We start from the raw sequence: 25,668 nt of genomic DNA, 5'->3' as shown, positions 1-25,668 counted from the left end.
GAAGTATTTTGGGTTGTTGTTTAGCTTAACTTTTATTTTAGTTTATCAAGATTGGCGTACTTAGCATCCAATTAGTGTAATTATTATGTTATTAAATGTTTTCAATATCATTTATACAATTCCTTTTTTTGTTTTGTTTTGTTTTGTTTTGTTTTTTTTTATAATATCATCCACGTTATATAGTAGAAATAAATTCCATATTTGACTCTTGAAAGTCTCAATAACGAGTCCCCAAAATTATTGTCTCCCATTTTTTAGTCATCCACATGTCTAATCCAATTCTTATTCAATGTTACTTAAATTCTTCCCATGTGAGCCATTTTATTTTTAAATATTGAATGCCTAGTGGATACTTTTAGTTATCTTAATTAAATTAATTATGTCTAATTTCTTAAATAATTTTTCATTTTACAAATGGAAAAAAATTAATAAATTACCTAATTTTAGAGTAATTTTTTAAAATTTTATAAATCTAATATTTTGACAAATTTTAACTGAACTATGACGATCTTAATATATTATTTATTTATTGGATGTTTTAGAAAAAAAACTCAAATTTGTTGTTTGGACAATTCCTAATGTTGAAAGAGATAAAATAATATTCATATTTGTGAATTTAATATTTTTCGTGTTTTTGCTTGAAAAATAACTTATTTTTTTACATAGATATTTTTAATTATTTCAAGTATTTATATATATGTTTTAAAATAAATTATTATTTTTTATTTATTAAATGAGGACATTTTTATTAAGATAATAAAGGATTAGATTTTTAAAATAAGATTTTTAATCAACCTTTTAATCAAACAACCGTGTAATCAATTGCAATGCGAAGTACCTTGGCAATTCGATGATTCCATCGGATCCAACTACTTTCAATTATTTTCCTAATAAGTGATTAAATTCAAGGGTCAGGATTTTACCAGATTGGAATGTGGGACACGGGTGGAAGTAGAGCATCAAACCCATATATAATAATAATCGTAGAATGGAATTTAATATAAGCCATGATTTTAAATACGGAATACGGGCACGTGACAGTGACGTTGATAGTTAGGGGAATCGACTCCCAAATGCGAGACACCCTTCCCTTTCATAAATAAATGGTCCTTGTAATCTCAGTGGACCACTTATTTTTTTTCGGAAAAATTAATGTCAATTTTTACTATTATTCTCTTCCAATGGGCTTCTTAAACCCATGTCATTGGTTGTAATTATATTTTTATTATAGAAAATTAAATAAGGACTGTGATAGTTTTAATTAATTTTCCATTTGACTCTGAGAGTTAATAAGGGAGACATAAACCGGTTCCAAAATTAAGATTGTTTTTTATGTTTGAAATTTAAGGAAACAAAAGCAAAAAATATGTTATATTAAGTAAATATTTGATAAAACTTAATAATTTAAATTGATTTTAAGTTAAATTAATATTTTTATCATAATATAAATAATAATTAAATTTTGTTCCATAATCAATAATGAACAAATCTATAATCGATATTATATCCCACTATATTTTCATATCTAATGAGATATAATGTCCTAAAATATTTATATTATTTGAACATGATATTATAAGATAACATATTTAATGAGATATGATATATTATATTATATTATGTTTATATTTAATTTATAAAATAATTAAAAATTATATAAATTATTTTTAATATTTAAAATAAAAATAATATCATATTTCAGTGTTTTTTTATTTTTTTAAAAATATATATTTTTATATTTAATAATATCATGATTAAAATATTTATATAAATAATTTTTTTATGTTATATTATTCAATATATAAAAATATTTTATATATCATAAATTAATATTATTTTATAAATATTTTTAAAATTTTATTTTTTAATTATAAATTTAATTTATAATTAAAAAATATTTCATAAAATGAGTATTTAAAAATGTCAATTTCACTCATTTTTTTTTATGGGTTTAACTAAATTTAAAAATTCGATATGAATAAAAATAACAAATAAAAAAGTAACTAGATTAAAATATTAAATATATTATAAAATTATTTGAAAATAATCGTACTTATTTGACCCATTCATGTCAACATGGTCTAAACTCATCAGTCTAATCTAAATTACCTCTTCAACCTTCTGATTTAGACCTAACAAAATAATCAACCAATTAATAATAATTTCGACCGTCACATTTAAACACCCTTTCCATAAATAGCAACCGCCAATACAATACTTAGTTATTATAATTTTGTTGATTTAGTGATAAATAAAAATATCACGTGCGTCTTTCAATGCTTGACAATAAATTTCATCTTTGCTTAAATAAATAATATTCTCACAGTCACACAGATTGGAAAATTCAAATACTAATTTGAAAAATTTACCCAAAAAATTGGGCGGTCAAAAAAATGCGGACACATGGCATGGCAGGTGATGACATCATCACCAAGCTGGCCCCAATTACTCCTCCAATAATCCAACTCATCGCCTCCGTACTAAAAAAACGGTAATTTCAACTGAACGGGCCTTTATGTCCCCCGCCCAAAATAATTTCAATTTTATTTTTTGTTTTTAAAAAATGAATTTATAATTTTGGCACAAACGGACACACCACTTAATGTGTCTGATGGAAAAGAGAGAGGTGTTGTGTCAGCAGACTCAGCACCACCCCTGTCTGTCTCTGTGTGGCTGCAGGAACGGTTGCACTGTAGTGTTTTGGTGTGCGTTCCTCTCTACTCTTCCCAACTTTTAGCCACGTGGCATGCCGCTTTTTTTTTTTCTATGGGCTTCAAGGAGGAGAAGTTGTATTTGTTTTAGGATTTTATACCAAATGAAATCATTTTAAGTGTATTTTTGGATAATGTATGCTTTAATTTTGTAGAAAATTGTATTTATTTGGAGAAAAAATTTATTTTTTGTAGGGCCTCTGACAGGGTGGGGCCCGGTGTTGGGAAAAAGTTTTCGGAAGTGAAAGTGCGAAACCCCCTCCTCGGTTTCTCTCTCTAAAAATACAGTCGCGCTTTCTCACTCTAAAAACACTCTGGGTGGCTTTCTCTCTCTCTTGGACACAGGCAGGGACATCTGTTTCTCTAACGTATGGATCCCTTTCTCTCTCATCGACGCACGCAGACAGTCGCTACTCTCCTTTTCTCCCTGCGCAGCTCTGTTTTTCTCCCTATCTCTCTGTGTGGCTTCGCCTATCGTTTTCGATGACAGAAACCCTCGTGAAGTGCATGTGGAGCTTGCAGAGAGATCTGAGATTTAATAATTGAAACGGCTCGCTCTGCTTTTCAATTCAGGTGAATGTAGTGCTTTCTTCTTTCCCTTTCTTCTTCTTCTCATTCTTCTTCTTCTTCCTCTTCTTCTTTTCTCTCTCTTTGTTTTCTTTTAAGTCTTCAACATTTGATCATCTTCTTTGAAACTCGAACTTCGGTTTTTCGGGAACCATGATCTTCTAGGGTTTCAGAGAATCAAAGATTTGAAAAATGGTTCTGTTTAGCCTCTTGTCTGTTTGTCTATGCTCGGTGGTTTGAAGTTCAGAGTGTATGGTTATAATCTCATGCATCAAGTACAGAACGAGTTGTCTTTGTCTCCAATGTTGCTTATTTGAACTGGCATTTGTGGTTGGAGCTTCAGAGCTTGAGTTTTATTTTATTTTATTTTGTTTTGTTATTCTTTGGGTATTTGATTTCTTGGGTTCATTGAATTTTTATGTTTTTCTAAATCTGTTGGTGGTGGTTCAGTGGCTTTGAGTGGGAAAAGTGCTTCGGGAGAATTTTGCAAGTTTGTTCAGCTATCAATGGAAAAGGGTTTATTGTAATTAAAAATAAAAGCTTTGTCTATGATGGAGGATGTTTGATTGCTTGGATTTGGCATTGGTGTGGGCTTTCCCACATATTGAGCCGAATATCATTTGAGTGTCATGGTTTCAACGCCATAATTGAGAAGATTTGAAACTGTTGGAGAGCATAAAAATGCAATATCTTTTGATTTCTTTCCTTAATCCACAAAAATTTCCAGTCTCGGACACATTTATGTTCTGATCATGACCAGGGCTGTCCGTGATAGGATTCTCAAGGATGCAAATGGTGATATTAGTGATCATCTGCGCAACCATATTCATTTGACGAATTGTATTCACCTGAAAAACCATATGCATAAGCATAGCCCCATATTGGCTGACAGGTCGATTATGAGGGACCTTATTGTCCTTCAGAGGTCACGGTCTCTTAGGGACCCTTCAACAAGTCCTCCTTCATGGCATTCGCCTTCTGTTATTGATTTGCTTTCTAAGAAAGTTGAAAATGATGCTGTGAGTCGAGAGGGGAGGAGGTCGGTTGGAATTGAGCGCCGGAGGGAGGGTAGAAGATTGTCAGGAAGCTCACCAACTGTGGCAAGTTTCGCAACATCAAAAGTTGCTCCTGGGGAGGTTGTTGGGGGCAATAATGGAATAGCAGCAATGAGTGAGCGTAGTGGCAAGAGTGGGCTTCGGGATGGTAGAAGAATTAAGAGGGAAGAATCCAGCCGGAGGAGCATGAGGACTGATCTTTTGGGCGGCTATGAAGAGCCTTCACAAGATCAGGATGGTAATGATTCAGTTAATGAACTTGTTTCTGGAAACTCCGAATCAAAAGATAAAAGAGTTAAACAGAAGGGCAAGCTTCGCCAAGAAGTTCTCCTCAAGACTCTATCTGAGCAGTTGAAGGAGATCCCAGTGGATAGTGATGTAGCATCTTCTCATATCCATCTCCAAGGAAGACGTACCCGGAAAGAGAGAGCCGGAGAGGAACCAGAAGCCAGCATCCGAGGCTACTGCAGTGGATTGAATAGGATAAAAAAGCGCAAGTTTCGAGGTGCAAGAAGAAATCGGGCTGCTATAGGCTTGAGAGATATTGGAGCTCAAAATGAATTGTCTGTGGCCTCCAATTCATTTGCTCAAGGATCAGTGTGCCTGAAGAATGAGATGGAGGAGGAAAGAGAAGAGTATGGTGAGCGAAATGTCACAAGGGCTCCTAGAAATGGGTGTGGAATTCCTTGGAATTGGTCAAGAATTCATCATAGAGGTAAAACATTCCTTGACATGGCTGGGAGGAGTTTGTCTTGTGGTTTGTCTGATTCAAGACTAAGGAGAGGGGGGTCAGTTCCCCAAGGAAGAGATGTTTCTGATATGCCTATGGCATCAGATCACTCAAGTGCATCTACTAAATCTGATGCAGAGGCACTGCCTCTACTAGTTGAGGCATCTGGATCTCAGGAAAGCACTGAAAATGCTGCTTGGGTGCATGACTATTCTGGGGAGCTGGGAATTTTTGCTGATAATCTATTGAGGCATGATATTGATTCTGACCTTGCTTCTGAAGCTAGATCTGGTGACCGACGCAAGTTTAGAGGGTACCGCCAGGATAGGCACCAGAATCTGACCCAGAAATACATGCCAAGAACGTTTGGAGGTCTAGTGGGCCAGAATTTGGTAGCACAAGCTCTTTCAAATGCTGTGGTAAAAAGGAAGGTTGGGTTTCTATATGTGTTCTATGGACCTCATGGCACTGGGAAAACCTCCTGTGCACGTATTTTTGCCAGAGCTTTAAATTGCCCGTCTATGGAACATCCCAAGCCTTGTGGCTTTTGCAATTCTTGCATTGCACATGATATGGGTAAAAGTAGAAATATAAGGGAAGTTGGCCCTGTCAGTAATTTGGACTTTGAGGGTATTATGAATCTACTCGACAATGTGATTGCTTCCCAGCTGCCAACACAGTACAGAGTGTTTATTTTTGATGACTGTGATACTCTGTCCCCTGATTGCTGGAGTGCTATATCAAAGCTCATTGATCGAGCACCTAGACGCATGGTTTTTGTTCTGGTCAGTTCAACTCTTGATGTTTTGCCTCATATCATCATATCCAGGTGCCAGAAATTCTTTTTCCCAAAGTTGAAGGATGCAGATATCATCTATACTTTGCAGTGGATTGCGACTAAAGAAGATCTCGAAATTGATAAGGATGCGCTAAAACTTATTGCATCAAGATCAGATGGATCTTTGAGGGACGCTGAAATGACTCTTGAGCAACTGAGTTTGCTTGGCCAGAGAATCTCCGTTCCTCTTGTTCAGGAGCTGGTACATTCTTTATCACTCTTTCTACATAAATAAGAATGGTATATTTTTTTTTTCTTTCATGTTACATCTATTGGTATTTATTAATTTGCTAACTTAAAAAGCTTTCTTGATCAATTGCATTTCCTAATGCTGAGGATTCCTGTTCTTTTGTTCCTATAGGTGGTAACTTCTTTACCGTTCTTGCTACCTGAAGTAGTGTGTTTTTATTTATATATTTCTTATCTTGCATGTTTCTTCAAATAATATGCATAAGCATTGCTAATGCTTTTGTTTTCTTCTGTTTGTCTTTTTTAAATAGATGAAAGTCCATTGATCATGACAAAGATGGTGTAACCTAGTTACCATTGCTTTTGAACAAGCATTGCTTCTTGCTTTTTTTTTTTTTTTTTTTTTTTTTTTCTGTTTTTCCTTTTTAAACAGATGAAAGTTCATTAATCATACCAAAGGTCGTGTAACCTGGGTTACCATTGCTTTTGAGACATCTACTATAGATACACCAATCTAGGATTGATTTTGCATAATGCAGTTCATGCTGCATGTCTTTTAAGACTAGTTAATGATTACAGTTTAATTTCCAGGCCTGTTATGAGTTGATTTATTCCTGATATATTTCTTGATTAAACATGCGGCATTTGAAATCTTAATGTATGTTTTGATATTGAAGTTTAAAAATTCTTTATTAGAAAATCAGAAAATTAAGTGCAAGAAGGGACTTTTGATTTGGTTTATTTTTTGTATTTATATAACTTTATATAGTTAGATTTTGGAATATAAATATTTTTTTTTCTTTATTAGTAGACTCTATAGGCTGATTGTTTTCAAGTACTTGAATATTTACCTTAACCCTTCCCCTTTCTCTAGGTCCGAGAGAGGCTATCTGAAAGGTAAGACACTGAGCACTGAAAGTTGGAGTTACATATGATATTTGTGGTTTGTAATTTTAGAAGTTCTATAAAAACTGAAAAAGCTTATTAAAGAACTATGGGACATGGAGAGATGTTTACTGCAGAAAAAGTGATTTTTTTTTTTTTTTGTGGAAATAATTTGCATTTTATTTACATCCATGATTACACGTATCAACTGTTTTGATTTGGTTATTTTCATCATTGAGTCTATTTAATGTGATTTTGTTTTTGTTACTTCTGCTGAAGTTCGCCCTGGCATGGATATTTTGATAAGGTTCCTTGTTAGTCTCATTTTAATAAGTAGCTGCTTCCTATGTGGATGGGTATTTTGCTAGTTCTCTAAGTAAACTCTTCAGTTTCTCAAAAGGAAAATCTTGTGAAGGGTTAACCTTCTATGTGTTTGATATTTAGCGTTAAATATCTTGGTTGTGGAATATACAGAAAATGCTGCTATAACTGCATACCTTGTTACAAGTTGCTTTATGAAGTGTGATTTACTGCTATTTTGCTGCTTATCAAAATTTACAGATCCTTTTTACTGGTTAGTCTTGTCTGTAATGAGAAAAAGAAAATCTTGTGAATGTCATCTTTTTAAGTGGTTTCTGTTTGGCGGTAGATGCCTTGTTTGTTGAATATACAGAAAATGCTGCTATACCTTCACAACATACCACCGATTGCTTATTCAGTGTAATTTACTGCTAGTTTTGCTACTTATCCAAATTTATGAATCTACTTGCTACACCTTTTTACAGGTTGGGCTTATCTCCGATGAGAAATTGGTAGATCTACTTGACTTAGCATTATCTGCTGACACGGTTAACACTGTGAAGAATTTGAGAGAAATCATGGAAACTGGTGTGGAGCCGTTAGCTTTGATGTCACAACTTGCTACAGTAATAACTGATATTCTTGCTGGTAGCTATGATTTCACTAAAGAAAGGCTTAGAAGGAAGTTCTTTCGACGACAAGCATGTGAGTCCAACAATTATTGGATTCCTCTTCTTTTCATTATAAATAATTAACTAATTCATCTGCTTGATAACCTTTTCTCAATGTTTGAAACTGAAAATTTATACTAAAAGAGCTCAATTATGGTTACATTGGTTTTTCTTCACCTTAGCTTTTCTTCCCAACTAACAAAACAAGTTTATTTGTTTCAGTATCCAAAGAAGATATGGAAAAACTGCGTCAAGCTCTGAAGACTCTATCTGAAGCTGAAAAACAACTGAGGATGTCAAATGACAAACTAACATGGCTGACAGCTGCATTACTTCAACTTGCTCCTGATCAGCAGTATATGTTGCCTAGTTCTTCTGCAGACACTAGTTTTAATCACAGTCCTTTGGTTCCAAATAATGCTAGTGGAAGAGATATGGTCAGGAAAGGCAATGATTCACACAACGAGATGCCTAATACTGAGAGAAGCTTGTCAACAAATGTTAGGATAGAGAAACTCCAGGCTGGAAGTTCTGGTGACATCTTTGATAATGGTATGATGAAATCTAGTAGTATAGATAGAAAAAAACATGCTGGATCTGGGATGGCTCGTCAACAGACATCTGCACATTCTGCTGATACAAATAGGTTAAGTGGCAAGCAGATTCCAGGTAAAGTTCGTAAAGAAATTGAAGAAATTTGGTTGGAGGTGCTTGAGAAGATTCAAGTTGATAGTTTAAAAGAGTTTTTGTACAAAGAAGGAAAGCTGATTTCGGTCAGTATTGGTGCAGGTACTTCCTAATGTGCAATATATTCATTTATTCATGCCATGATTTATGCCTCAGTATTTTGCTGTGTGATTTTTGTTTTTTCTTCATGGTGTCAGGTTTTTATTTACCTTATTTACTAATTGCCATGATTCTTGGCCCCTGTAGAATACTATTAATTTCTTTCATTACTTTTCCTTTCAGCCTTATGCTTGAATTTTTTAGCATGTGCAAGCCTCAAAAGATTCTTAGAGGTCAGGTTCTTTCATGTTGGTTAAGAGTACAAACTGAAATAAGGCTTTCAATATTTTTTCCTCTGCTTGGGGATTCATTAGGATTGATGTAAGACCCAGTGCACCAAATACAAGAGTTCAGTTTTAGTTATGAACTAGGGTGGTCCAATCCACTTTATTTGTTCTTTGGTTTCATTCTTTCTTTTCTCATGGGGAAGTTGGTTTGGGAGGCCATTCAAATTTTATTCCTTATCCGATGTTACTATAGGAGGCCAACCCCCCTTATGGATTCACATGGTGAAATACTAAATTTCTTATGATAAATGTTGTCTGACTAGAAATTGGAGGCAAATAAGTCATTACAGTTAACCCATGTTGTGCTGTTGTTCATTGACTTTGACTTCTTTCAAACAGGATTTTGTATTCAACCCCACATGCTGATACAGATTTGGGTTATCTACAGGGAAGCATTGAACTGTGGTCCACTACCAATCTGTTCTCACCTAATCAGTTTTGTTGTCAATTTTCTGTATGCAAATGCTTCTTGTCTGTTGAGTTGCTGGCCTTATTAAAGGAGCTTAAGTCTAATAAAGAGTGACTTAAGAATGGAATACCTTTGCATGTTAACTTTCCTCAAAATATTCCAACTTCTCTCTAATAAAAAGGACAAAATTCCTTATTTACCCATAACTTTCAAGAAAATCTTGGTCTCTTTTTTTCACCGAAAGACAATTCCTAATCCTCTCATTTTATCATATTCTTCCATCCACTTTAAAGTTGTGAAGAACAAAAATATTCTCGAGTTTGATACTGATCCAAATATTCGTATTTCTTTTACACAATAGCCTATAAAAAAAATAATTCTTTTATGCAGTAACCATTTATCCTTCAATTACAAAATTTATTTTGCTTTTTGTAAGCCTCCTTTACAAAAATTATCGGCAAATGTTGAAGTTGAAAAGACCAAATTACAATTGCTTCACTCTAAATGTTCCTTCCGACAAATGAAAAGTTTAAAATACATTTTCTCTTTCATTCCTTCTCAAAATGACTAGAATCTCTTTTGCTAGAGATTATTAGTGCAAGTATTATTGTAATTTTGAGTATTAGAGTTATCATAGAGGTGCAGTGTATACAGTTTTCTTTGTGGTTTTATTTTTTTCTAATTGATATAAAAAAAAGAGCAAATGCATTCTCTTCTCCTTATCTTTGTTCTATAACATGGTAGCAGATTCAACTAGAGGTCTTGACTTCAAGTCTCTCCCATTTATTTCTCATCAATTTAACTTTAACCTGTAATTGCTGCTGATTTATCTTTCCATGTGTGTATGAGGTTGCACATGAAGAAGGGTGTTAGCCTGATATACATTGTGGGTCCATATTTTAACAATTTAAGTTGTTAGGAGAGTTGGTAGTATAACATCTTTCATTTGCATTTCATGGAAATCCATCCACTCTCCAAGTCGGATATTTCAAAATAAGGGCTGACATTAATAACTATATCTTTCTTTAGTTCTCTAAAGAATTTAAATGGCTTTACATTTTCACATTCCCTAAATACTCCAACCCTTCTTTCTATTCCCCAAGATCCAATTTCTCATGCTTCTTGTCATGCAAATATTATTATTGAAATCCTTTTCATCCGAACTTAGCATAAGAATCAGATTCTAGAGCTGTTGTTTTCTTTTTTCTTTTTAAATAAATAAGGATTATTTTATTACCATGAAATAAGCACAAAGAAGGATGAGAAATCATTCCTCCATAATGCTTACAAAACTTTGATCAAAAGTAGGAAAAAACTGTCTCATCTAGGAAGCACCAGTCTTTGGATATCTAAGGGTGGTTCCAAATACAAAAGCCAATATTCAAGGAGGTAGAAAAACTGCTACGAAAGATGTTATATGTTTAGCTCCCTGATTTGCTAATATATCCGCCATGTGATTAGCTGAACAAGATATCCAACAAACAGAGCACCCAATCTCTGAAGCAAAATAAAAAACTTGGCAAAGCGACCCATCAAATTTCCATTAGTTTCTTCATTCTCTCTTATTCACCCTAGATACGACCACTGCTGAATCTCCCTTAACTGGCCATCAGCTTTGGCCAGCTTCAAGTCTTCCAACAAGGCTAGAATCTCCCTTAACTGTTCTTGTTTTGCTGATCATAGGGTTCTGTATTCCTGAATGTTTCTCTTTCACATTTTTCTTTATATCTTTAATGAAGATATACCTCAATTTTGTGTCTTTAGCTCTGTATTTGGAATACTTGAATTGTATTTTTTCTTCTTTTGATTCTTTCCTGATATTGTCAATGCCTCCAGCTGTTATACTAATGCCTTATCTGATGGTCTCTTTCCTTTTACTTGACATGCCTTTTACTGAAGTATTGCTTTACTTGTAAGGTGGGGCACCTGATTGTCTGACCTAATTTTTTGTTCTTTCATACAGCTCCAACTGTGCAGTTGATGTTCAGTTCACATCTAACCAAATCCAAAGCAGAGAAGTGTAGGGGGCACATCTTACGAGCTTTTGAATCTATTCTTGGGTCCCCAGTGACAATTGAAATCAGATCTGAATCAAGGAAAGATGCAAAGGCAGGGGCTCATGTGCCTCTTATCTTTTCTGCTGCTAAAGATCGTCCGTCTCAGATGGTTACAAACCCAGGAAATATCACTGATAACAGGCGGCATCAGGCAGGATATGATGATATTAGCCAAAGGGTTCCAAAAGATAGAGATTTTCATGGGGGTGGTTCAGCTCAAGGTCAGCTGCTGAATGCTAACTCCCTCGAAATGGGAAGAAGTGAAATTGTTGAAATATTACCTTCTCCCAGGGAGCTGAAGTCTAATGACCATGTTGATAACAATGTTCAATCTGATAAAACAGGTTTAGAAAGTTCTTGGGCAGGGGAAGCATCATCTTCACATAGGAAATCTACCATGGCTTCTGTCCCGGAAAGAAGAAAATTTGGTGAACAAAGTCATAGTCAGAGTCTAGTACGAAGCAAGGTATCCCTTGCACATGTAATTCAACAGGCAGAAGGATGTTCCCAGCGAAGCGGATGGACAAAACGCAAAGCAGTTTCTATCGCTGAAAAGCTTGAACAAGAGAACCTGTATGTACCACCATGCTATTTTATTAGCCCTAATTTTTTCTGTCATTTCTAATTTTTTCCTTCATTGCAGAGTTTGAATGGACCTAATTCTTAACAAGCAGAACCTCTTATCTAACTTAAATACTAAAACCTTTAATGACAGGACTACCATTGATATTAATGTATGCTATAACTTTTTTCTTTTGTGTGTGTGTGTCAAAGCTTGATAACTTCTCCATCCACAAATTGCATAATTAAAAGGCATTGACCATGTTCACAAAATCTAGATTCCTTTAGGGGTTAGTGATAGCTTATTTAAATTTTAGGAGCTTTGAGCTAGATTGTTGAAAAAGAAAAAGACTATGTTAATGTTTGGTTGAGATGCCATTTTTAGTTTAGTTTTTTTTTTTTTTGGAAACAGGAAATAAATTAATGGTTTCCATTTTGTTTCTCATTTTTGAGAGAAATAAATGTGTTCTTGAGTCACAATCATTTCCTATTTAGAAAAAAACTAATAACACTAAAACACATTAAGATAAACCTAAATATCAACCTTTCTTTTGTTCGGATGGCACTAGGCAATAATGGTTGTTGGATAACCAAAATTCCTAAGAGCTTAAGCTGATAGAATTTAGGGCCTTAGTGTCTATCATGCTCTTTAACACCCTCCCTAATGTGTGTTCCATACCCACACGTGGAGAAACACAAAGGCTGTAGGCAAACAACCACAATTAGTGTTTCAACCAACATTAAGCTTAATAAATTGGGAAATAAATACTCTGCGATGAGGCTTGAACGTATGATCTCCCATCAAACGGGACTTTGATACTATGTTAGTATATCATGTTCTTTTAACACCTTCCCTCACTTGCGGCCTCATACTTGCATATGAAGAGACACAAAGGCTTGTGGGCAAACAACCATGATTAGCTTGTAGGATTTGATTTTACAATGTATATCTTGTTCTCTAACAATGACAATGAAAGTATAGTGGAGGGAAGGGGCTGATGGTTTGAAATGTGAGCAAAGGACGCCAAAAAGCCAATTAGGTTGTTACTAGTTACAGGTCAAATTTCCAATTTAAGAGGGATCGAGTCATAATGGACCTAACCTTGAGCTCTTTTGCATGAGGTGGCTGCCCACAGGAACAACCTGTGTTGACCACTCAATCCACTTGAAATGTATTCATATGAAAGAACAAATTTGTTGGATAATATATTTTTTTTATAAGAAAAAATGATTAAAAATTGTGAATTATATGTGAAAATTCTTGTTTGTATGAAAGTTAAAAATGAACAAGTTTTTGTTTTTTTTGTTAATTTTTATTTTATTTTTTTATTTTATGAGAGGCAAGCGGAATATGTTCCTTTACAAATATAGTTTATGGACTCATACTTACAAAAAAGGAATAAAAAACTTCTATTGAAGCCTAAAAGAGCTCCCGCCCCTTGAAGATATAGAAAAAGACTAAGAGGATAGCATTTCATGTTGACACATTTGAAGAAACTAGCATGCTCAAAGTTTTTAAAATGAAATGACTGTAAAAGTCATTTCATTAGGAAACAAAAATAATAATATTATGTTTTTTGATGGGCAATAATGATTTTATTGAAAAGTGCCTAAAAAAGGGTCGCATTCTATGTACACAAGAGGTATACGATGAGTGGCTAAGGTATTAGCAATGCCTTAAACTTGTCTAAACGATGGACTTAATCTAGAAAGGATTCAAAGTTACAATTTGACATCATATTGGACCATGATAGTAAAGTACAAGTGAATAGATTTTTCAATTTCAATTCAAAGCTCTTCTTGCCCTCAAAACGTCTATTGTTATCCTCTCTCCAAACGGATTAAAACAAACACATAGGGATGATCCTCCAAAACCTCTTCTTATTCTTTCCCACGAAGTTTCCATGTGAACCTAACAACATTGTTGATTGATCGAGGTAACACCCACACCAAACCAAAAAGAGAACACCATGGACTATAAACTTTGCTCCGCCCTGCAATAAATGAGAATATGATTGGCCAATTCCTCATCTTGCTTGGATGGAAACATTGACCCGCTAATGACCAACCCTACCCACTAAGCTAATTCAAGTAAGGATTTTCTCTTAAGTAGCCTCTTGCGTGAAAAAATTGACATTAGGGGGCGCCAAAGGAACCTAAATTTCCTTGGCGGGAAAATAGCCTTGCACTCAAACTTATGAAGTTTAAGATTTCACCAAACAATTTCATTTCTATTAGCTTGCACAATCCTTACTCCTTGTCAAGAAAATTTCTCCTAAAATGAGGAACCAAGTGTTATACTCACCCTCCCTCTCTCAGGGTGTTGCTACCATCCATCATGGCAAGTGGAGAAATACCAAACAAAATTGAGAAAAAATCCTTCAACAAGCAATCCTCACACCAAGAATGAAACCCAAGCCTAATTTGAGGTCCATCACCAACAATAATGCTTGTACAAGCTTGAAATGTTTCCCAACCTTTTCAAGTAGTCTTCCAGAGACCAACCCCATGGCTAACCCAATAATGGAAGTTTCATAAAGGGAGTGGATTAGGCTACTAAATGACAAAAAATCTTCTTTCTAAAGAGATTTAATTCAAAACTATTATATGTTCGAGGTCCAATATTGAAATAATTTTAGAGGCTTACCCTTCTCTACCTAGCATTGATATGTAATCCCCTTCCATATCTGCTTTGGATGACCATTCTACACAAAAACCTTGTTATTTTGCATACCTCCAAATCCATTTCCCTATAAAGTTTTGTTGAGCTTGAAAGTTTATTGATTCCCAATCCTCCTTCATTTTCTCTCAGCACATAGTTTATTTAACCGAATGATACATTTTTTCATAATTACCACCTTTTTTTTTTTTTTTTTGATAAGCAAACACAATTCATTAAAAGAAAAGGCTGAAGAGCCCCAACGTATACAGGACGTATACAAGGCAACAAATTTTCATAATTACCACCTTCTATAGGATATCCCTTTGAATTTTCTCCAATCCATTCCTCACTACTTGGGGGGTGAAAAATATTTGGCATATAGTAAATTGGGAGGTTAGGAAAAGTGCTTTTGATTAAAGCAAGCCTTCTACCCTGGGACAAAGTTGCCTTTTCCAACAAGTTAGCATTCAGTTAAACCTTTCCTCTGCTGAATCCCAAATATACACCGTATGAAAGGAGCATTCAACAACAATCCTGAATAAATGGAAGGCAATTTACCTACTTTACAATCAAGAATTGCCATAAGTAGCTCCATATTTGTCACCTCCCTTATTAGGATGAGTTTGGTCTAATAGCAATTAAGGCTAGGGACTGCCTCAATGCAAAACAAAGTCCACCTTATGAATAACAATTGATTTCAATCTACATAGAACAATGGGGAGTCATTTGCAAAAAGATGGGGGTGAGGGGGAGGAGTTAAGAAATCTCAACCCCACTCTACCTTTGATCCATATTAAAGCCTTTAATAAAACCATCTTCTCTAGCCTTGCTAAAAGAACAACTTGAGGCAACTTAAAAAAAAAAAAATTGTTGTAATCGAAAGCTTCAAAAAAATTGAGGTGTAAAAAAGGGTATGGTGATAGAATATTTGACAAAAAGTAAGGTATGAGTGAGAATTTTTAATAATTTGATGAACATCTATATGCAATATATGTATACATGTGTATACAAATTATTATATCCACAAAAATAATTTCTTGTATTTCATAATGTGTAAAAATATGTTTAATACAAAGAATACTATTGTAACCTATTTACCAAAGTCGCTTGGGTGGTGGAGTGGATTGTATAGGAAGCGACGCTGTGACGGTAAAGGGGGTGGGGAGGTGTTCCATTGGAATTCGAGACCGTGCTTCTCCAAAATCTTTAATGATTGGGAGTTGGGTATTTGGGCCTTTTTTCTCAAGATTGCATGATAAGTCAATGAAGAGGGAAGTCATTGACAAAACAATTTGGAAGGGGTTGTAGAACAATGCTTTTTTTTGTTTCTTTGTCTTGGAGTTAGGAAGGTCAATTCCTTTCCCTTCAAGCATCATGCAGAACTCTCGGGTGTTGCCAAAAATTAGTCTTTTTTTATTTTTTATTTTTTATTTTTTTCTACTTGGGAGGCTAGTTGGGGAAAAGTTTTGATGATACATCAACTCCAAAGAAGAGGGTGGTCCTTGGTGAATAGATGTTTTCTTTGTAAAGTTGAAAGGGAATCGATTGATCTCATTCTTCTTCATTGTATCAAATCAAGGGTCTTATGATAGTTGTTTTCTTTACAACAAGACTATTAGTTTTTTCAGTAGTAGGATGGGGTCCAAATCCTATTTGTCAAAAGTTTAATTTGAATTGTGTGTTTTTTTAATTAATTATTATTATTTTATTTTGTTGATAGGTTGCTGCTGTCCTGGGGCCTTGTTTGTGACTTTATTAGGCTCCCTTGCCTTTTTTATTCTTTTGTTTGATCAAGTGTGTATAGGGTTTGCTCACTTCTTTTTGCACTTATTATTTATGCTATCTATTTACCTATATGAGAAAAGAACAAGGTCAAATAATGCCTAATAAGTTCCAAGATAGTGATGAATCTCTGCATCTTCCAATATCCAAATAGGACAAGCTGATTTACTTGTTTATACATTTATTTATTGATAGCTACAATAAGATGTAATAAAAACTGCCTGACAAAACAGGGGCACAAACCAAGGGCATAGGAATTATACGAAGTGCGCTAGAGGCAAGGAACAATAATGAGAAAATAAACACAGATTAAGCCCTTCCTAAGAAAATCTATAAAATCAATCAGGTTGGAGAGGCTCCTTTGTGGGCAAGAAGAGGAAGGTGGCGTGGCTTTTGGGGCCGTCTTGTTTTGGGTTATTGGAAGGCTAGGAATTCAATTGCTTTTGAGGACGGTGTGCTGTCCATCCAAAAGCTGAAAATTTCTTTTGTGTATTTACTTTGGTCGGAAACCAAATTGTGGATAAAAGATGGTCCTTTGACCTTAATAGAGTTTATTGATTGGGTGTGTATTTTTTTTTTTGATAGGCCACCACCAAATTGAAAAATATGGAGTTGTGCGTAACCCTAACTTATAGAAATTTTCTTTTTTCGTCAAATAAGGGCTTTAAAAAACACCTTAATCAATCAATCAAAATTATTGATTGGGTGTGTATGCGTTAAGGGAGAGGATTTTTTGTGCTTTCTTAGTGGCTTGGGTTCTTTTGTAAGGGGGTGAGTTGTTCTACACTGTATCTTTTTGAGTCGCTTCTTTAGTGCCTCTTTTGCAATACACATATTACTTACTGATCAAAAAAAAAAAAAAAAAAAATCAATCAAGATTTGGCAAGACCCTAGACCAAGTGAACCAAGTTTCAAAAATGTGTTCTTCAACACCAAACACTACTTTTTATTGTCCTCATTGTGGGCCCCTCACTGCTGCTCTGTACCCTATTGCTGTTTGCATCCATGAGATAGCCGTGGATCATGAGACACAAGGTCGAGTGGCTTGTCCATCTAAACCAAGCGTAGTAGATGGACTCTCAAACAACCGGGCAATGAAAATTGCACCTGAGATGCCTCCAAGCATTAATTGCACTAGGCAGTAAGTCTTGATTGACGCAGCTGTTACGATGCTAAAATGTTAGTCTTTAAGGCTCATCAAGGCAAGACAACCGTTATGAGTTGACAAACATCTTTTCTTTGGGTCTTTCCTTAATCAATAGATAGAGCACAAGGGGGATAAGCCTCCAATACCTCCTTTGACTCCTAATGAAACTTGCTTGTCATCTTAGCAACAATTGCTTTAAAGAGTGGGGTAGCACCCAAGTAATTCCAAACAAGGCAAAAACTAAGGGCCCACAAACTGCACACCAACTCTGAATGGATAAGCAAATGATTCCCTTCTTCCTTCTTGTCGAGATAACATCTACTAGCTAAAGCCAATACCTCTTCCTAAGCTGGTCTGTTAGGATTTTCTCCTAGACCATCTCCCAAGCGCAAAACTGACTTCAGAAGGTCCAGGGGGGATTAAATCTCCTTTGCTAAAAAAAAATTACAATAATTGGTGACGATATGAACCTATTTTATACAATGTTATTCATAACAGGTTCTTTTATGGGAAAAGTTTGATTTGTATTGTTTTTTTTTTTTCTCCATTTAATACTCAGTTAAAGTAGGTTTGATTGAGAAAGAAGGGGAAAACACCATTCTAATTCTCTGTTTACTTCCATTTTTTTTTCATAAGTTGCTGCCCTTCATTTTTTATGGAAGTTTATTCTTCATTTGTACTTTGACTTCTTTTCCTTGAATAAATTAGGTTGCAAATTGGGGTGTGTAACCTTTTACTTTTCCAATCTAGCATGATAACAACTCAACTCACACCTTTTCAAGAGAAACCCCTAAGATCCTATCTAAATGTTTGCCTTTTACTCAAAATGAAATAATACTTTGCAAAAGGAGTTCTTTTTCCGTCAAATTATTCTCACAAGCGGAACATCTTCAAAAAGTGAAACTATGGGAGACCATTTGCTCTTTTTAGTTGGGAATATGTCTCAAATTTCTAATGATGTTGAAAGATGACACTTTTTCTGTTAAGACCCTTTACAAGGCATTGGAGCTAGGAAAACAGGGCGTTTTTCCAACAGTTGTGATTTGGAACCCTTAGGTGCCAAAGGTGGGTTTCTTTGCTTAGGAGACTACTTGGGATAATGTTTTAACTTTGGATCACATTCAAATGAGAGGTTTGGTATTTGGTGAACAGATGCTTCCTTTGCTTTATAGAGGAAGAATCCGTTGATTACATCTTCATCCACTATAAGCAAGGGTTTTATGACATCTTTTGTTCTCTCTGTTTGGCGTGTTGTGGGTGCTCCCCTCTTTGGTTAGAGAGACACTTTTAAGACGACAAGGTTCTTTCATGGGTAAAAAAAGGAAAAGGTGTAGCAAATTGTTTCCTTATGCCTATTCTGAACAATTTGAAAGGAAATAAACAGTAGGGTGTTTGAAAATGAGGAGGTTCAATGGCTTAAATTTTCTTTCCTTTGTAATTTTTGGGCATGGTGTAAGTTGTTTATGGTTCTTAGTCCTTTTTCCACTGTAGACTTTGTTGAGTGGTTAGGTTCGGGTTGAGGCGGTTGTTTTTTGTTATTCCTCGTTTTTTGTGATGCCTTTAGGCATTCTTTGTATACTTCCTGTATACTTTAGGATGCTATTTTGGTGTTCCTCTTTTATTTTATAATATTCTTCTTTTTACCCATCAAAAAAAGAAAAAGAAAAAAAAAAAGAGAGAATCTCTAATTTTTGTTGAAATTCCTTTTCTTAAAAATCTTTTGTTTACGTTTTTCTTGGGAAGTGCATTTTGAAGAAAGTGGTGCTAGTCTTGTGTTCAGGAATGACTCATTTTGGAGGAAGTGCATTTTGGAGAAAGTGGAGTCATTTTAGCAGCTTATCCACTATGTGGCAGTTGGTGGGGAGTAAAAATAATTTGGTATGAAATGTCCCTAAGAAAGGATGCTTTTCAGTGAAATCCTTTTGTAAATTGCCTTTTATTTTTCAGAAGTTTTTTTCCCCATTTTTGGTTTGGGAGGTGTATGGTTCAAATGCTTCTTCGAAGGTTGGTTTCTTTATTTGGGATTCTGCAGGGGAGGAGGTTCTTATTATCAACCAACTTAGGAGAAGAGGGAAGATCATTGTTAACTGATGTTGCTTGTGTAAGCAAAAGCAGTCAAGTTAACCATGTTCCTATTCATTGTGATTATACATACTTTTGTTGTGTATTATTTGCCATCTTTGGAGTAGCTTGGGTTTTGACTCACTCAATTATAAACATGCTGATTAGCTGACACAGTAGATTGTGCCCTCATTTGTCAGGCATGCGTGTGATTGTTGTATACTTTTTGCATGCCAAGGTTAAGTCCTCATTTGACTTGACTTATGATTAGAGCAGTCATATAGTTTCATGTTGGTTAATTGTGTCAAGTTCCCCTTGTTGAAAAAGAACTCATGTTTTGGTTGATTGTTATCGCATTCTTGAGAATTCCATTGGTAATTTTATTTCTCACACTTCCATGAGGTTGATGTTTTTTCTTTGTTTCTTACCCTTTTTTAAATAATTTCACCTGCTTGATCATAATCTTTCTTGGCTGTAATCAACGCAAAGTTTGTAGATAATTCCATATTAGCTGGCATGACTATAATCTATTGTCCATCTTTATGGCATGAGTAAATGTTTTTGATATCTGCTATGAATTGTGCAGAGATTGTTACCCATATAGGCCTAAGGAGCACATGACATGTATTTATTGTGATCATGATACCACATGTCACAAGAAGCTTCCTATAGGGAAAGAAACTAAACGTGGTGTTTTATCCCACTTACAGGCTTTGATGTTCTCTCTATTTGAAGTGTTTTAGGTGCTTTCTTGAGTCATTGGAGATGTGTTGCATAGTTGGCATATTGCTCTTGCCAAAAAGACACACAAGATTGATCATGTTGCAGATCTTCTCTCAACTACCAATTTGGATTTACCTTATCTGAGCATTTTACTTGGTCCACCATGTTACTGCATAATTCTTCAATTTTGCCAAATAAATTTTAACTCTCTTTTGACCATCAATTTCTTTGAACTTAAATTATTTCTTAAGCCTATACAACGAGTACCGAAATTACTCACATTTTAAGTTTCCGTTGAAGTCAGGAGCATTGCTCCTCAATCCTAAATCACTAAAATTCTCTAGAGCTTGCATAAGCCGTTCCTCAAACTTTTCTGGTGCATATTCATCTGAATTACTCAAATTTGATTGGAGGAATGTGATTCATCAACTTGCAACAGATCAGGTTGTCCAGGTCTTGTGAGGAGGTACTTAAGAGCTAGCACCCACTGGACTTGGTCCATGATTAGAAAGATGACATGATTCACATTGCTTAGGCTCTGTTGGTTCACTGCTTGGAAGATTTAAAAGGTCTTTTTGACAGTAAAAACTCTTTTACAGGGTGTTTTATTTCATTTAAGAAGTCCTTTGAGCTACACAAATTAGAATGTAAAAGCTTTTTCAGAAAAAGTTACAACCCAGTAGCTCTTTCAAAAAGAGCTTCAATGAGGTAGACTTTGTTTGAAGAAATTATTTTATGAGGACCTTTATAACCTTGAAACTTTGATAAAAGACATTTAAAATTATCAGTTTTATCAATGACAAAGTTCATTTATTTGTTTAAAAATGTAGCAACCAAATGCTTCATAAAACTCTTTCTAATAAGCTCTTTTACTCACAGATCTTTTTAAAAAAAAGACTATGAGAAACTATAGCCATGCTGAAGGGGCCGTAGTTATATTAAACGCCTGTTGGGGGTTTCTTTGCATGCTTATAGTTGTGCATGTTTGTGTGTTTTTTCATGAAATTTTCAGTTTTTTAGTTCTTCTGGTTATTTTTTTCCCAGTTTTGGAAATATACATATTTTAATCTTCTGTACTAGTGAAACTTGTTGCTCATCTAATTCCCATGGATGTAGTCATGTTTTTCGGTGAACCAAGTAAACTCACGTTAGATTCTTAACTGATTTTCCACCTGCCAATTTAATCCCGATTAATCCCTCCTAGGTGTCAATGATCTGGTGTTAAAGGAACTCAAAAATCTATTACAATTATGGTGTTAGAGCTTGATGTGGAGGTTAACTGCAATAGTGGTGAAAACTCTATTGTTAAGTGTTGAGATAGCATAATTCAATAGAAAGATAATCAACTCATAGCAGGGTATGGTTTTTCCGCCCTATTTAAGCTGGTGTTCTAAGGTGTTACAAGAATGATGGAGTCAATTTTGTCAGATTTTGACATTAATTGGCTGTGGTGGAGAAGATGGCTCAAGGCTTGGTAGAATTTGAACCAACGTGGACATTGTTGTGAATTTGGTCAAATTCTTAATTTTGTTAGTATTCTTTTTTTTAGAAAAAGTTCTATTGGGATTTTCTTATGAGTACAGAAGTTGCTTATGGAACCCTATATTGAAGGAAATGGTTATAGGATCTAAGACTATATCCAAAAGTTGAGAGTGATGGGAGATGATTTGTGTTGCACTTTTGAGAGTGAGCTGTTAAGATCTTTATTGGCTCGTCTGAGTGAGGTCTTACAAATTTGAGATCTGCTCTTGTTAGACTTTGCTTTTTGGATAAGTCAATGTTTTCAGCAAGCTTCATTACTGGTAAAACTTGGTGATTGTCTTCACATATGGAGAAAGCCTCTTTGTTGGTGAGTTACCCAAAATGCTTGGAACTGTTTTTGATTCTTTTCTGTTACTTTTTAACCTGTTGAATAATCTGGATTAACAAGCCTGTTGCACCAGTACAAGTTGTTTATTCTTTTTCTTTGAAGTTTTCATACAACATAGGTGAATAAGGAATGAACGATTGGAACTGACAACCTCAGACTATGTTTGGTTTAGGGGCTAGGTTCCTTAGCAAGAGGACAGGGGTTTGTGCCCTGTTTTTGGTATTGCAGTCAAGTGGTTTCAGTCAGCATCTATGGGGGAGAATCAATAAAATTGAGCCAAAAATACTAGTAGTAAGAATCAATAAAATTGAGCAACCAGTTTCATTCATGAAAGGCAGCCTCACAAAACTAAGAAAACGAGAATGTTTTCCTTTATTTTGCATGATTATAAATTTTATCATCAACCAAGTATCAATTTATTTATGCTGTGAAGTGGCTAGGCCTGTGAAAACAATAAGGGTGTTAGTTTCCTGGGGCCATTTCTTGCATGTGGTTTCTCCTAATTCACTAAGGAGCTACAATGGAGTATAAGTTGGTTCTGGGAATGTTCATGATAAAATCCTCTTCTTTTGGTCTTGGCATGAACCTTCGAATGTGTCTCCTATAATCTTGATTGATTAGTGTTTATTGAAGCATCATTCCAAAAATGCTTCTTGTATACATTGCAATTTTAAAGGATTCCTGTGAAATAGGTTCATGAACTTTAAATAAGCTCTGATCTTTATCTATTTTACAGGAGATTGGAACCTAGATCAAGAAGTTTGCTGTGTTGGAAGGCATCTAAAGTGACTCGTCGCAAGGTAATGCATGATAGATTTCAATGGTGCTCTTATGATGACCTTCCTGACTCTACTTCTTTCTCACTGTAGAATTTAAAGACTGATTGCTTGTTCCCATGTGACTATGTATTGATGAGTTTTTCTGTGATGACTATAATCCACTTTGCATTACAATAGGAACACTATATATATAAAGAAGAGTATTAACTCCAATTTCTGCCATAGCAATGGCAATGGATGAGGTCACTCTGTTATCATCCCTTGGAAAGACATCTCATTACTTCAGATTTGTTTTATGTTAGGTTGGTGAATTAGGGTGGGGCAGGGATGAGGTAATTACCTAATAAGCTTGTTGCCTGTGTAACCTGCTGTGCATGGTCAATGCCTTATCTGGAACTTGCCATACTTGATTCTTGTGTGGATTATACATAGCATTAAATGTCTTGACATAAAGCAGTAAACTTAAAATATACATGATAAAATGACAAAGCCAGGCACCGAAGTCAATTAATTATTGAAAATGTATTTATGCTCAGCCTCTAGGAATCTTCTTGATTGCATGGATTTGCATATCCAGCTATATTGACAAATTTTTAATTTGGTTGGTTGGGCTGGGCTGGGCTGGGCTGGTAAATATCTATTTAGAATCCCCCAATGGGCCTGAGCAGGGTAAGTATCCTGTTTGATCTCTTTGGCACTGCCAAGATGTGTTTGTCCATTTGTTTTTTTTAATTTTGGGTAGGGACTATAGTTTACTTGTTTCTGCTTTAGCTTCTCTTTACTTGTTTCTGTTTTAACTTCAACATCTGGAAAATAGCAGCAACTTTAACCACTAATTTCCTTTTTGGGGACAGTTATTTCTTCAATGATTTGCCATCACTTCCATCCGGTTTTCTGAATTCTTGAACTTCTCCAGGCAAGCCCTGGTCTGCTGTTCTGCTTCACTCTTTATGCCCACATATGTAATGTATTGAGGAATAAAACTTAGATCTATCAAGACTAGGTCCTGTTGTATCTGGAACTTGTTTCTAAAATTAGTTTGACCTGGAATTCGTATCAACAATCCATTTTATGTTGTTCACTAAGAAGCTGTGTTTTTGCAGCTTTCGCGTTTTAAAATCAGGACACGGAGACCACATTCATTGCTCAAGCTTGTCTCCTGTGGGAAATGCCTTTCTTCTAAATCCCCAAGGTAATACAAGAAATAAATTTGGAAGGCTCCTAAGGGTTTGGTGCACTAGTTCATTTGTATTCCTTGTATTTATCCATGTTTCTGTTGTTACAAGGTCCATTCCATTAATCAAATCCTTTTCTTTTAATAAGGTATAGATTATCACAGACCAAAATAGGTAGGAAAGAAATGATATATAGTACAGCCGCTTTCCATGAATTTTCATTTATTTCTGCAGCCATTCATGTTGTTTGGCCTCCTTCATTTCAAATAATTGCAGTCTTTTGGTAAGGCCATTTTGCCTCGGTGTATATGCATGGCAATTAGAGTTACCATTAATTTAATGTCATCGAATAGAGCTGTATATTACAATGATATAGCTACTGGTGAAGGTTACTTTGTTATAAAGTCTGGTTGCATGAGGGATAACCTCTCTTAACGATTCCAGAAAACCAGTGGTATCTACTTGTTGGAACCATTTTATATTGATCCTTGATGCACACTTTGTCGTTCACACTAAGGAATTCAAAATTGTATTCCCTTAAAAGTTGTTTTCTTATTCACTCCTACTGTTCTTAGTTTATACATTTCCTTTGATACAAATATACCTTTATCGGACCTTCTGGAACAACAAAAGTCCAGGTATGATAGAAGTTAAAAAAAAAAAATGTTATTTGCTAAGGATGATAATCCTTTTCCGTTGGGAACTCTTGGAGAACAGATTGTCCCATGCAATATCTAGGAAACAATTCCCTTGCAGGTGCCCCTCAGATGGACCTTTCTAACATGAAAGTTTAAGTGGTGATGACTGCTTTTCAAGGCAACATCTTAAGCAGTGATGTCCAAACAAATTGTCTACTGACTGATTGCATGATATCAAACACACTTGTAATCAGTAGAAACCCTTCTTCGTCCCCTTCCAAACAAACTCCCAGTCTCCAATCTACTGGACTCAAACTCGTAATTAGATAAAAGGATCAAGAATTAGGCCTCAATGTGAATTTTGGTTCCATTCTTATTGGTTTTTAGTTATCGTGTCTGCTGGGTTTTTAACAATATGAACTTGGGAGGTTTGTTGTAGTGACTTGGTTCCAAAATCAATCATAGGGTTCCTTGTTAGCCCCTCCTTTACTTCAGCCGAATTCCAATAACCACCGTCAAAGTTCCTTGTATGAACTCCTAGAAATTGCAGTCCTATTCATACAAAATATGCTGACTTGGTTTTTTGGTCGTCAAAAAGTAAGACTGACCAACTCTAATTAGTCGAGAATACGGTTAAGATGCTCCGTGGTCGGCCGTTTAGAATCTGTAAAGCGATGGGTGGGAGGTGAAGCCTTTTCTACTTTGCACAAAAGACTAGAAGCCTTTTTTTTGGTTCATGGAGTCCTTCCATGAGACGGCCAAATCTTAAATGCTTTTTTAGAAAT

The 25,668-nt window shown here is 35.1% G+C and overlaps 1 protein-coding gene across 3 annotated transcripts; it reads left to right on the top strand.

The window, feature by feature from the left end:
* The first annotated feature begins 3,005 nt into the window (after positions 1 to 3,005).
* LOC117923754 (protein STICHEL-like 3) lies at positions 3,006 to 24,728 on the top strand. 3 transcript variants are annotated; one of them, XM_034842193.1, is made up of 8 exons: positions 3,006 to 3,284; positions 3,729 to 6,103; positions 7,761 to 7,980; positions 8,169 to 8,735; positions 11,392 to 11,706; positions 11,830 to 12,058; positions 23,028 to 23,091; positions 24,174 to 24,728. In XM_034842193.1, the coding sequence occupies exons 2-8, from the start codon at positions 4,031 to 4,033 to the stop codon at positions 24,264 to 24,266; spliced, it is 3,561 nt and encodes a 1,186-aa protein (XP_034698084.1). In that variant the 5' UTR covers positions 3,006 to 3,284; positions 3,729 to 4,030; the 3' UTR covers positions 24,267 to 24,728. The 3 variants fall into 3 exon arrangements, with proteins under 3 accessions (XP_034698084.1, XP_034698082.1, XP_034698083.1); XM_034842191.1 differs by having other exon boundaries at positions 11,392 to 12,058; XM_034842192.1 differs by lacking the exon at positions 3,006 to 3,284 and having other exon boundaries at positions 3,369 to 6,103; positions 11,392 to 12,058.
* The last annotated feature ends 940 nt before the right edge of the window (positions 24,729 to 25,668 follow it).

The sequence above is a fragment of the Vitis riparia genome, chromosome 10, assembly GCF_004353265.1.
Source record: "Vitis riparia cultivar Riparia Gloire de Montpellier isolate 1030 chromosome 10, EGFV_Vit.rip_1.0, whole genome shotgun sequence".
Taxonomy (NCBI): Eukaryota; Viridiplantae; Streptophyta; class Magnoliopsida; order Vitales; family Vitaceae; genus Vitis; species Vitis riparia.
This window is presented reverse-complemented; position numbering and strand designations above follow the sequence as displayed.